Source organism: Ictalurus furcatus, chromosome 9 (assembly GCF_023375685.1).
Source record: "Ictalurus furcatus strain D&B chromosome 9, Billie_1.0, whole genome shotgun sequence".
Taxonomy (NCBI): domain Eukaryota; kingdom Metazoa; phylum Chordata; class Actinopteri; order Siluriformes; family Ictaluridae; genus Ictalurus; species Ictalurus furcatus.
Genome location: NC_071263.1, coordinates 7,781,968 through 7,796,158, shown reverse-complemented (window position 1 = coordinate 7,796,158; position 14,191 = coordinate 7,781,968). Strand labels below are relative to the sequence as shown.

The following is a 14,191-nucleotide window of genomic DNA, read 5'->3' as shown; positions in this document are numbered from 1 at the left end:
TGTCAATCTACTACTTACTGTGGCTTCAAAGTTCAGTTCACTACTTCACTCATCAACCTGCAGGAAGGAGCTGAGCTCGCTTAAAACCATGACTTTCTCCACATCTTAGCTCAACGCTCTTTAAGGCTGAGAGCTCAGAAGAGGACATTGTGAGGGTTTGTAAAATCCAATAAACAAACAAAAAACCCCATTTAATTCGATTTGATATATTGAATTTGTAACTAGCAGATATAAAAGGAAAGCTGTAATAGTATGTTTCAGTTCTGTCTTTTGATCGTTATATAGTGTATAGTGTATAGTTTATTTGACCTATAACGCACAACATTTTAGACGCACAACACTTGCTATGCTTAGGTGTTAAGTAAACTCATGAGATCTAAATGCTTATGTCAACATACTGTATCTATAAAGAATAACTGTAGCATATTCTGTCCGTTACATCACATTAAGCTATACAAAGGAATTTGGATATTCTGGATAAATGCTGTTGCTTTTGTTCTCAGCCTATAAGTCTGACTTTAATGGTAATTTAATGGCTACCAGCTTTGATTTTGTTGACTCATATCATGCATGGCTGTAAAAACATAAAATTCCAGGAATTTTTACTGTCCTTTGGATCAATTTAAACATGGAATGCGGAACCAGATGATAAATTAACACATGAAAAAAAAATTAGATAATTGATGATAACATTTGTTTTTGTATAAATAACTGTAAAAAAAAAAAAAAAAAAAAGAAAAGAAAAGAGGTTTCTTTATTCCTCTGCTCACTGTTAAGTTCAAAACACTCAACAGTGAAGTCCTCAACTACAGTATGAGGTGTGAAGCTTAATAATTAAGCTGATCCTGTGACTCAATTTAAGGGCACCAGTCAGTGTGAAACCATAATACTGTAGCATATAAAGGAATATTCGAGCAAAGAAAGGCCTCGTACAGATTGGCCATAATTCTGTTAAGAGAATGCTAGCATTCTGTCCATCAATAGCTATGCTGACATTTTAATAATCTTATATACATACTATGTTAAAATACTATGTTGATTTTTAATGCTTAAATATACAGTTCTTCATTTATAACTCGATGATGAGTTTTTAAACAAACCCACCTGTATAGGTGTTACTTACTTCTGCGAACTTTGCTGTGATCTCACAGATGTCTGAGTCAGCAGATATAGATGAGTACGAGCATGGACGCATCCGGGAGCTGCAGCAGCAGCGCATGGCTGTCCAGAAAAAGACCTACACCAAGTGGATGAACAGTGTCTTCTCTAAAAATGGGGTATGAATGCACCATTATGCCTAACATTAAAGTAAATAATCTAATACAGTCATTGATAGAATATTCACCACTTGAAGAAAATAAAAAGCAACAACAGTTGTATACAGTTGTATGCAAAAGTTAGGGCACCCCTGGCCAAATGACATATTTGGATTTTTGAAGTGAAAAGAAGTAAACACGAACTGTTTGAAAATAAACAACTGCAGATGTTAATTAGGAAACTAATTACCTCAAAACTTTTTAAGTTGATAAATCAATTTCTTTAAGCCAAATACACTTAAATATAACAAGTTTGAGTTAAATTTTAGAAATTGATTTATCAACTTAAAAACTTTTGAGGTAATTAGTTTCCTCAATTTTTTTGAGTTAAATGAACTATCCGGTTTTACAGTGTAAATTGGCAACAGGTCAGTAACATGATTGGGTATTAAAAGTAGTATCTTAGAGAGGTAGAGTCTCTCAGAAGTAAAGATGGGCAGAGGTTCAACAATCTGTGAAAATATGTGTTGTGGCCATCAAATTCAAAATGACCTCAGTTTAAACATTTGATATGTTTTCTATGTTCTATTGTGAATAACACATGGGTTTATGAGATTTGCAAATCAGTGCATTCTGTTGTTATTTACATTTCACCCAGCATCCCAACTTTTTTGAAATTGGGGTTGTATTATCTAGACAAGCCAGAGGCATTTTGAAAACAACTGCTGTGGACTGAAAATTGAACTCTTTGGCCACAATCACCAAAGGTATTTTCAGAGAAAAATACGAGCAGCATTTGATGAAAAGAACACTTTGCCAACTGCTGAGCATGGATCCGTTATACTTTGGGGTTGTGTGGCAGTCAGTGGCACAGGAAACATCATGCATGCCACAAATACCTTTTTCCCCTTTATTTTTATGTTCATCAAACATGAATGAATAAATAGTTTACTGCGTAGGCTGTGTTTACTTCTTTTCACTTCAAAAAGCAACAAAATATGTCATTGGCTGGGGTGCGCAAACTTCCTCAACATCTAAACATCTTTTTACGCCTTGTATATGCTTTTCCAGCATCTGTTACTTAGACCAAGTGTTTATCTTCGGTTCTAATGAACACATGGAATATAATGCCACTTATCTTTTTTTGTCATGATAACATGGTAGTTATCTCCAATGATATAATGTTAGCAAACATCACCTTAGTCTAGTGCCTCCTGTTTTCTTTTGATCTACTGTTACCCCCCCCCCCTCCCCCGCCCCCTACTCACACACGATGACTATAATTCATGTTATCATAACCCATGTCAGTAAACATTTATGTGCTCATCTGATAAATAAGCAGTAAGGTTTGTTGCCGTTGGTTTCCAAAAGCTCTTAAGATCAAGCTTAATCAAATGGTAATTCTAAACAAATATATGCTACTAGCTAATTAAGCTAATCTCTAAACACAGTTACCGGCTAATTACAGGTATACTGTATAATGCATTATACTGTCTAATGCAATGTTTATTACTATCCAGTTCAGTTAGCCTTATATAGTGCTTTTAACAATTGAGCTTTGCAGAAATACAAATGTGGATTTACATCCCTAATGAGCAAAGTACAGACAACAGTGACAAAGAGAAAAACTCCCTGAGACGACATGAGGAAGAATACTTGAGAGGAACCAATCCTCTTCTGGATTACACCTGATACAGTGAAATTTTACAGTATACACGTGGAGAGGTGTGTAAAGTTAAAGTGTGTTGAAAGGATGTTTGGTATAGGCAAATTTTTAAATAAGAGTCCTGAGATGAACACAGCATTTAATAGGTACTACAGTATCCAGGTACGATTATCCACTGAAACATGCATCTCTTAATTAAACCTTTAATAGCATCATGGCATTCCTTTCTGTATTATATATAAATAATGACATTAGTTCCTCTGACATTGGAGGATAATCGTGGTGAACAACCTTTGAATTCCTTTGTAAGTTCAATTGTATAACCCTCTGGTGGCATCTCACTGAGGAAGAACATAAAACAAGGAGGAGAGGATATAGCTCGTAACTCAAGGCCTTGTATAAACATTTCAGCAATGCTGAAGCCAGGAAGGAAGAGGACCTTGCTGTTATAGTGTCAAAACTAAATGCGGTACATTCACTGCCAAAACAGCAACAAAACAAATAAATAATGAGTCAAATAACTCAGTAAACATGGAAATTCATGGAAATGATTGGTAGTACTATAAATCAGCTGATACTACATTGTGCTGCTTGTTATGGGGCAAGGAATATATTAATAGCTATAAGGGGCTGGCACAGACTTCATATGCTTCCCTTTCCTTTTTTTACCTTCACTTGTTTGATTTTATTATTTCATTCCTTCATTAGCTCACGTCTAACAAATCCTTCCGGTTTATGTCATTATCTGCAGAGATTCTAGGATGTTTTCCCCCCATAGTTCTAAACCAGGAAATGCACACAAACATGCTAGATCTGGTCCGAGACTAAACTCCCTTAGCTCTCGAGTTAGGGAGTGGCTCTGAATGGAACCGACACAAAGGCAGGAGTGTGCAACTCATGCTGGAATATAGCATGGTGGCCACTAGCCAAACGCAATATTCAGACCTTGCCCGAGTACACAGAGCAGAGCACGCAATACTTCCTGCCCCATCTAACCTTAAAATCTATAGCAAAATACCAGGAGCCAGTTCAACCTGTTCTTTGTGAGTTGGATTATGATTAGACTTGGATTATGGACCATAGGACATCATTAGTCACTGTATCGTGACAGAAATAGTCACATACCAGTATGTGTCCAATACATTACAAAGGTTAACCTTAATTATTGTCATTTTTACAGCAGGCTTGTTCTAACTTGCTCATAACTTGTGCTAGCTTCCTAAATCATTTATATCCATAAAGAATTGTGAAATGTGGGGAAATAACATATGACAAAAGAGAAGGAAACCTACATGTTGAACAAAGAATGAAATTTCACCTTTTATTTAGGGCTTTATACAACTGACTTGACTTGTGCTAGTGAAGTAATCCAGGTATCTCTGTGTTCAGGAAAAGGTTGCCCTGGATGATGTGTATACAGAGCTTAAGACCGGAGTGCATTTAGTGCGACTCTTGGAGCTCATCTCCAGGGAGAAGCTGCCCACACCCAGCCGACGCACCCTCAGAGTACACTGCTTGGAGAACAACAGCATTGCCATAAACTTCCTGAAAACCAAGGTGCACTTGGCAGAATCAAATGAATCATTCTTAAACACAAACGAGGAAACAAATAAGTATACAGCAATGAACAGTCGAAAAGAATTTCTCTTCTAACATGTGGGTCTTTTCTTGGAGGATATTCTTCTTAATTATGACGGCCTTTAAAATGCCCCTTTCTTTCCCTTCAGATCCGAGTAGATTTGATCGGACCCGAGAACATTGTGGATGGGGACAGAACTCTGATCCTGGGCCTCATCTGGATCATCATTCTCCGTTTCCAGATTGGAGCGATTAATCTTGATGAGGTAGTGGACAAAAATGCGTGCATATAGTATGTCTGCTCACAAGCATGCAAGTGATGGGAATTTGCTAGCATCTTTTCAGTGACTAATTCTTGACTAGAACTGCATCCCGACTTTGTTTTGTGTCCAGGACAGCGGTGATGCCAGCTTAGCGCGCCGTTCAGCCAAGGAGGCTCTTCTGATATGGTGCCAAAGAAAGACTGCTGGCTATAACAATGTGGATGTTCAGGATTTTTCCAACAGCTGGAGGGATGGATTGGCCTTCAATGCACTCATCCATGCTCACCGGTAGTGTTTATGAAAGCAGTATCATCGCTATATATTGAAAAGTAGGCATCCAGATTCAGCAATATAATTAAGTCTCTGGTGGCTTTCTTTTCCAGGCCAGATCTTTTTGATTACAATCGCCTTCATCCAGATGAAGCAAGGAGGAACTTGGGACATGCTTTCAGCCTAGCTGAGAGTGAATTTGGTATCATGCAGCTACTTGATGTAGAGGACATAGTGGTTTCGCATCCTGATGAGAAGTCCATCATGACTTATGTCTCGCTCTACTACCACTACTTCTCTAAAATGAAGCAGGGGAAAACAATCCAGAAGAGGATAGCCAAGGTCAGTTTTACCGATAAATGTACACTGCACACTGCACTTACAGTATCTCACAAAAGTGAGTACACCCCTCACATTTTTGTAAATATTTGATTATAACTTTTCATGTGAAACCACTGAAGAAATGACACTTTGCTACAATGTAAAGTAGTGAGTGTACAGTTTGTGTAACAGTGTACATTTGCTGTCCCCTCAAAATAACTCAACACACAGCCATTAATATCTAAACCGCTGGCAACAAAAGTGAGTACACCCCTAAGTGAAAATGTCCAAATTGGGCCCAAAGTGTCAATATTTTGTGTGACCACCATTATTTTCCAGCACTGCCTTAACCCTCTTGGGCATGGAGTTCACCAGAGCTTCACAGGTTGCCACTGGAGTCCTCTTCCACTCCTCCATGACGACATCACGGAGTCGGTGGATGTTAGAGACCTTGTGCTCCTCCACCTTCCATTTGAGAATGCCCCACAGATGCTCAATAGGGTTTAGACCATCACCTTCACCCTCAGCTTCTTTAGCAAGGCAGTGGTCGTCTTGGAGGTGTGTTTGGGGTTGTTATCATGCTGGAATACTGGCCTGCGGCCAAGTCACCGAAGGGAGGGGATCATGCTGTGCTTCAGTATGTCACAGTACATGTTGGCATTCATGGTTCCCTCAATGAACTGTAGCTCCTCAGTGCCGGCAGCATTCATGGAGCCCCAGACCATGACACTCCCACCACCATGCTTGACTCCTCACCTGGTTGCCGCCAAACACACTTGTCACCATCTGAACCAAATAAGATTATCTTGGTCTCATAATCCATGTCCTTAGTCTGCTTGTCTTCAGCAAACTGTATGCCAGCTTTCTTGTGCATCATCTTTAGAAGAGGCTTCCTTCTGGGATGACAGCCATGCAGACCAATTTGATGCAGTGTGCGGCGTATGGTCTGAGCACTGACAGGCTGACCCCCCACCCCTTCAACCTCTGCAGCAATACTGGCAGCACTCATACGGCTATTCATTGAGGGAACCATGAATCCCAACATGAACTGTGACATACTGAAGCAGAGCATGATCAGTATGCATTATTCCAGCATGATAACGACCCCAAACACACCTCCAAGATGACCACTGCCTTGCTAAAGAAGCTGAGGGTGAAGGTGATGGACTGGCCAAGCATGTCTCCAGGCCTAAACCCTATTGAGCATCTGTGGGGCATCCTCAAATGGATGGTGGAGGAGCACAAGGTCTCTAACATCCACCAGCTCCGTGATGTCATCATGGAGAGGTGGAAGAGGACTCCAGTGGCAACCTGTGAAGCTCTGGTGAACTCCATGCCCAAGAGGGTTAAGGCAGTGCTGGAAAATAATGGTGGCCACGCAAAATAGTGACAGTTTGGGCCCAATTTGGACATTTTTACTTAGGGGTGTACTCACTTTTGTTGCCAGTGGTTTAGACATTAATGGCTGTGTGTTGAGTTATTTTGAGGGGACAGTAAATTTACACTGTTACACAAGCTGTACACTCACTACTTTACATTGTAGCAAAGTGTCATTTCTTCAGTGTTGGTACATGAAAAGATATAATCAAATATTTACAAAAATGTGAGGGGTGTACTCACTTTTGTGACATACTGTAAATGTACCTCCAACCATCCAAACCCAAATGCAAGCACATTAACAAGGGTTTTTACACACCAAGTATGTAGTGGTGGCTTGGCGGTTAAGGCTCTGGGTTACTGATCAGAAGGTTGGGAGTTCAAGCTGCCACTTTTGGGCCCTTGAGCAAGGCCCTTAACCCTCTCTGCTCCAGGGGCACTGTATCATGTCTGACCCTGCACTCTGACCCCAGCTTTCTGACATGCTTGGGTATGCGAAGAAAAGAATTTCACTGTGTGTGTGTGTATATATAGATATATAGATATATACATACAGTGAAATTCTTTATATATATATATATATATATATATATATATATATATATATAGTGAAATTCTTTTCTTCGCATACCCCAGCATGTCAGGAAGCATGTCAGCAAGTTAGCATATATGCAGCATTAATCCTTGATAATGATAATGAGTCCTTTTTGATCATATGTATACAGTGCATCCGGAAAGTATTCACAGCGCTTCGCTTTTCCCACATTGTGGTATGTTACAGCCTTATTCCAAAATGGATTAAATTCATTATTTTCCTCAAAATTCTACAAACAATACCCCATAATGACAACGTGAAAGAAGTTTGTTTGAAATCTTTGACAATTTATTAAGAATAAAAAACAAAAAAAAGCACATTTACATAAGTATTCACAACCTTTGCCATGACACTCAAAATTGAGCTCAGGTGCATCCGGTTTCCACTGATCATCCTTGAGATGTTTCTACAACTTGATTGGAGTCCACCTGTGGTAAATTACATTGATTGGACATGATATGGAAAGGCACACACCTGTCTATATAAGGTCCCACAGTTAACAATGCATGTCAGAGCACAAATCAAGCCATGAAGTCCAAGGAATTGTCTGTAGACCTCCGAGACAGGATTGTATCGAGGCACAGATCTGGGGAAGGGTACAGAAACATTTCTGCAGCATTGAAGGTCCCAATGAGCACAGTGGCCTCCATCATCCGTAAATGGAAGAAGTCTGGAACCACCAGGACTCTTCCTAGAGTTGGCCGCCCGGCCAAACTGAGCGATCGGAGGAGAAGGGCCTTAGTCGGGGAGGTGACCAAAAACCCGATGGTCACTCTGACAGAGCTCCAGCGTGTCTCTGTGGAGAGAGGAGAACCTTCCAGAAGAACAACCATCTCTGTAGCACTCCACCAATCAGGCCTGTATGGTAGACTGGCCAGATGGAAGCCACTCCTCAGTAAAAGGCACATGACAGCCCGCCTGGAGTTTGCCAAAAGGCACCTGAAGGACTCTCAGACCAAAGATTGAACACTTTGGCCTGAATGACAAGCGTCATGTCTGGAGGAAACCAGGCACCAGTCATCACCTGGCCAATACCATCCCTACAATAAAGCATGGTGGTGGCAGCATCATGCTGTGGGGATGTTTTTCAGTGGCAGGAACTGGGAGACTAGTCAGGATCGAGGGAAAGATGAATGCAGCAATGTACAGAGACATCCTTGATGAAAACCTGCTCCAGAGCGCTCTGGACCTCAGATTGGGGCGAAGGTTCATCTTCCAACAGGACAACGACCCTAAGCACACAATACAAGATAACAAAGGAGTGGCTACAGGACAACTCTGTGAATGTCCTTGAGTGGCCCAGCCAGAGCCCAGACTTGAACCCTATTGAACATCTCTGGAGAGATCTGAAAATGGCTGTGCACCGACGCTCCCCATCCAACCTGATGGAGCTTGAGAGGTCTTGCAAAGAAGAATGGGAGAGACTGCCCAAAAATAGGTGTGCCAAGCTTGTAGCATAATACTCAAAAAGACTTGAGGCTGTAATTGGTGCCAAAGGTGCTTCAACAAAGTAGTGAGCAAAGGCTGTGAATACTTATGTACATGTGCTTTTTTTGTTTTTTATTTTTAATAAATTTGCAAAGATTTCAAACAAACTTCTTTCACGTTGTCATTATGGGGTATTGTTTGTAGAATGTTGAGGAAAATAATGAATTTAATCCATTTTGGAATAAGACTGTAACATACCAAAATGTGGGAAAAGTGAAGCGCTGTGAATACTTTCCGGATGCACTGCATATCTATCTATCTGTCTGTCTATCTGTCTGTCTGTCTATCTATATATATATATATATATATATATATATATATATATATATATATATATATATATATATATATATATATTTATATATACACAGTATCTCACAAAAGTGATTACACCCCTCACATTTTTGTAAATATTTGATTATATCTTTTAATGTGACAACACTGAAGAAATGACACTTTGCTACAATGTAAAGTAGTGAGTGTACAGCTTGTATAACAGTGTACATTTGCTGTCCCCTCAAAATAACTCAACACATAGCCATTAATGTCTAAACCGCTGGCAACAAAAGTGAGTACACCCCTAAGTGAAAATGTCCAAATTGGGCCCAATTAGCCATTTTCCCTCCCCGGTGTCATGTGACTTGTTAGTGTTACAAGGTCTCAGGTGTGAATGGGGAGCAGGTGTGTTAAATTTGGTGTCATTGCTCTCACACTCCCTCGTACTGGTCACTGGAAGTTCAACATGGCACCTCATGGCAAAGAACTCTCTGAGAATCTGAAAAAAAGAATTGCTCTACATAAAGATGGCCTGACATGAAAAGATATAATCAAATATTTACAAAAATGTGAGGGGTGTACTCACTTTTGTGAGATACTGTATATATATATATATGTGTGATCAATAAAGACTCATTATCAAGGATTAATGCTGCATATACGCTAGCTTGTGTACTCTACAGTGAGTGAGGGCTGCCCTCATTCAGCTAGACTGCGGATTATTGGATTTTACAGTAGGGCAGTAGGGAGGAGCTCTGGCTCTAATCAGATAAGTATAAGCTCAGCCCTGGTAATACACACAAGTGAGGAAGTAAGTCCCCATCCTACAGCATAGTTAGCGAGATAATGGAATAGTTTTCACCATATTTCAGCATCATGACAGAAAAACACTTCTCAACAGACAGTTGGAGGCCACCTAGCGGATTTGAGTTCAGAGGGCAGAAGATTCTATTTCAGTGCTGGCCAGGGACTCATTGAGAGGTACAGTGGTGAGAAGTGTCCTGTTCTGTCCGTGCAGGAAAAGGATGACAAGATTGTTCAGCACCACATCCGTATGTGTGAATAGAACAGTACACTAGCTGTCACAGAGGTGCGTTACATAATGACGTACACGTCGGTTCGGGAACTGCTCCAGGCTGGGTCTGAGTCGGGGGCAGTTTGGTGTTGAGACAAGACGAGACAGACGGCGTGTTTGTTTCCAGGTGTGGCCAGCTGGGTCATTGCTTGGCAATGTCTCTCATTGGGAGTTTCAGCAATCAGTGGCTGAGATGGCAGGCTATGAAAGAGGTCATTATTAAACCGCAAAGGAGTGTGTCTGCACTGCGAAAGGTGTGTATAAGTAGCTAGATGTCAGTGAAGGATGCTCTGGTACTTTCATGCTCCATTATAGTTTGGAGATTACCGTAGTAATTCCGTTGAAATAGCATTGTGATAATTTAACTTCTGCGCTGGTCTCAGGTGTCTGACCAAAATAAATGTTTTAAAAATGTGTTTTTTTCTTAAAGCTTCATTATTTGTTAGAGATTCTGAAAAAACAGAATATTAAGCATTAATACAGAAAATACAGCATAACAATTAATACTTAAAAAATAGGAGGTAGTAGATATTTAAGAGTAGAAACACACACACACACACACACACACACACACAGAAACAGTCTCCATAGAATGCACACTAAAATTGTTGTTTACAGTACTTCCCTTTTAGTGTATAGAAGTTTATCCCCTCTAACAGAGCTCTCTAATAAATCAGGTTTTCTAATAAATCACATGTTCTATGTATACATACCTTCAGTGACCCTTGTGTCAGGTACATCTGGAATGGAGGTGCACCTTGTAGGTATACAATTTCTAAATGTAGTCCACGTATTGCTTTGCACAATTTGTCAGCCCCTCCACTCCATCCATCAATAGAAAGGGACCAAAACTGGATGACCGCTTATCACCTATTATTTGAGAGGTGGATCATTCTCAGAATAGCAGTACCAATGAAAGGCAACAGCACTTTGTTGGGCTGGTATGGGGGTATGAGATACAGCAGCAATGTTGAGGGGGTTTAATCCCTGTGTATTCATACTTGATGTTTTATTAGACACATCTTCTTTGTTAGACCACCCTGGACGTACAGATAGAGGCTATAGTTCTTTTTCAGTTCTTGTTTCCCCTTTGGAATACTCTCTAGATCTTCATCAGTTTACAGTTTTTAAGTGGGTAAATATATTTGGACTGTCCTTAAAGGTATAGTTCACCCACAAATGAAAATTCTGTCATCATTTACTCATCCGCAAGTCATTCCAAACCCGTAAGATTTTCGTTCATCTTCAGAACACTGTTTGTTACAAAGATTGTTCTATGTGTACAGCGTGCCTCTTCCTTTGCTGTAAACAGTACAGCACTTCCGGATCCTGTCAAGAGCTCTTTTAGTTTTTTTTTTAGTTTTTACTTTTTGAAAGTACTTGAAGAACTTGAAAGTTTTGGTTACATGGACTGTAAATGGAGGGACAGAAATCTAAAGTTAAAAATGTCTTCATTTTCCGAAGATGAACGAAAGTCTTATGGGTTTGGAACGACATGAGGGTGAGTAATTGATGACAGAATTTTTTTTTTTTTTGGGTGAACTATCCCTTTAACATCAGCTTGGAACATTACACCTTACTGTCAAAAGAGTTCTCCTCCCCTGAGTAGTGAAGCACTTCACAAGCAGAGGGCATGACAAATAGACTACATGTACATATGCATTACGTTTGGAGAGTACTCTACTGTAACTAAAGCTCTTTACAAGAAATTACCCTACTTATACTGATTTGAAAAACCTGAAGTGCAAGTCAATCTAGAACCTGTGAACATTCTTCACTGTGCTTCCAGATTGTAGACCTCCTGAAAGAGCTGGATGACATGAAAAGGGAATATGGGCAAATGGTCTCTGACCTACTGCAATGGATCAGGACCAAAATAGTGATGCTAGATGACCGTTCTTTCCCGAACTCCCTGCCAGGCATGAAGCCGCTGGTGGCTGCCTTTAAGACATTCCGCACTGTGGAGAAGCCCCCTAAGTACCAGGAGAGAGGTGCTATCGAAGCCCATCTCTTCAGTCTGCGTACAAAGCTGATGGCCAACAATCAGCGTGCTTATGTTCCTCCAGAAGGCAAGACCCTAGGAGATATTGAGAGGACCTGGACCCTGCTGGAGAGGGCAGAGTATGAGCGGGAGCGCTACCTGCAGAACGCCCTCTTGAGGCTGGAGCAACTTGAGCAACTGGCGCAGAAGTTTGGCCGCAAAGCAGCACTCAGGGAGGGCTACGTGGAAGACACACTGCAGTTGGTTCAGAAGGATGATTTGAAGCGACTGGAGACTCTGGAGGAAGCCCAGGTTTCAGCCCAGAAACTGGAAGCATTATGCACTGATGTGCTGGCTCGCGAGCCTCGCTTTCAGGCTCTCAGTGAGATGGCAGCCATCATTGAGAGGGAGAATTACCACAGCAAGGAACAGGTTGTCCGCAGGTGTGTTGACAGACTTTATCATTTGTGACATACAATATAATTACTTTACTTTATCGATGATGGTGTTGTAGGGATACTGTTTAAAAAAATAGAAATGGAAGATTGCAAGAATAAAGTCGAGAGTACTTCAAGAATAAAGCTGCACTATTATTATATTCTTCAAATATTGTGACTTTTTTCTTGTAATATTATGACTTTTTTCTCAAAATATTACAACTTTATTTTTTAAATCTCATATTTTTATTTTTATTTTTTTTACTATCTGTGCTCACTATAAGCCACTGGGAAGCATCTCTTCACAGTTGTTCTTGTGTACAACAGGCAAATGAATATCTCCAAAAAATGGCAAGCTTTGCTCCAGCAGTTGCAGCAGAAGAGAGATTCTGTTGGAGATGTTGTGAACACGCTTTCTGTCCTCAAGGACACCGAATTAATCTCTCTGGACCTCAAGGAGCTACAGGTTATTCTAAATTTTTTTTTTCAATTCAATTCAATTCAATTTTATTTGTATAGCGCTTTTTACAATAGACATTGTCTCAAAGCAGCTTTACAGAAATATCAACACGGTATACAGATATTAAAGGTGCGAATTTATCCCAACTGAGCAAGCCACTGAGTGGCAACGGTGGCAAGGAAAAACTCCCTAAGATGTTTTAAGAGGAAGAAACCTTGAGAGGAACCAGACTCAGAAGGGAACCCATCCTCATCTGGGTAACAACAGATAATGTGAAAAAGTTCATTATTGACTTATATGATTCTCTATGGCCATAGAAGCAGCCGTAGTCCGGCAGTCTGAAATTGGAGTAGATTAGAGCTCCATCCAGAGGCAGGACATCCGAAGCGGATCAGGCAGGTCCGGAGATCAGAAAGGATCAGGATCTCTAGTATCTCCATAAAATCGAGTGTGTTTTTCTAAAAAATTCTAAGCTTAAAACTAATATTTATGGCTAATTCTCATTTCATTGAATAAACATAAGGCACTTCTTAGATATAATGGTTATAAAAAAAAAGTCCACACCCCTGTTGCAGGTTTTGGTGATGTAGAAAATGAAATCGAGATAAATCATGTCAGATACTTTTTTCACCTTTAATTTGACCAATAGATTTAAAGTGAAAAAAAAAATAGAAACATTTTAGGGAAAAAAAGAGAAAAACTTTAAATAACCTGGTTGCACAAGTGTGCACACTCTTTAACTAATACCTTGTTAAAACACTGTTCCCTTGTAATACAGCACTCAGTCTTTTTGAGTAATAGTCAACCAACACATTTTATTCCATGCTTCTTTGCAAAAATGCTCCAGATCTAAATGGTCTGCACATATTTAGTGCTTTTATCCAAAGCGCTTTACACTGTGTCTCATTTACCCATTCACACACACACACACACACACTCACACACCACTGGTAGCAGAGCTGCCATGCAAGGCGCTAACTTGCCATCAGGCGCAACTTGGGGTTCAGTGTCTTGCCCAAGGACACTTCAGCATGTGGAGTCATGTGGGCTGGGAATCAAAGCACCAACCCTACGATTAATGGACAACCCGCTCTACCACCTGAGCCATAGCTGCCCGTTGTGTGTATCACGTTGCAAGGGGATCTCCT

At 40.3% G+C, this 14,191-nt stretch overlaps 1 protein-coding gene across 3 annotated transcripts in view; it reads left to right on the top strand.

Moving 5' to 3' along the window:
• Positions 1–6: 6 nt before the first annotated feature.
• The window catches only part of sptbn5 (spectrin, beta, non-erythrocytic 5), a 55,595-nt gene continuing 41,410 nt past the window's right edge, over positions 7–14,191 (top strand). For 2 of the 3 annotated variants that reach the window (XM_053633387.1, XM_053633389.1), the window contains exons 1-8: positions 7–155; positions 1,152–1,277; positions 4,312–4,479; positions 4,650–4,766; positions 4,894–5,051; positions 5,147–5,375; positions 11,955–12,589; positions 12,911–13,049. In XM_053633387.1, the coding sequence (XP_053489362.1) occupies positions 1,152–1,277; positions 4,312–4,479; positions 4,650–4,766; positions 4,894–5,051; positions 5,147–5,375; positions 11,955–12,589; positions 12,911–13,049 (1,572 nt within the window). In that variant the 5' untranslated portion in view covers positions 7–155. The remainder of the gene's footprint in view (positions 156–1,151; positions 1,278–4,311; positions 4,480–4,649; positions 4,767–4,893; positions 5,052–5,146; positions 5,376–11,954; positions 12,590–12,910; positions 13,050–14,191) is intronic. The other variant, XM_053633388.1, reaches the window with a different exon arrangement.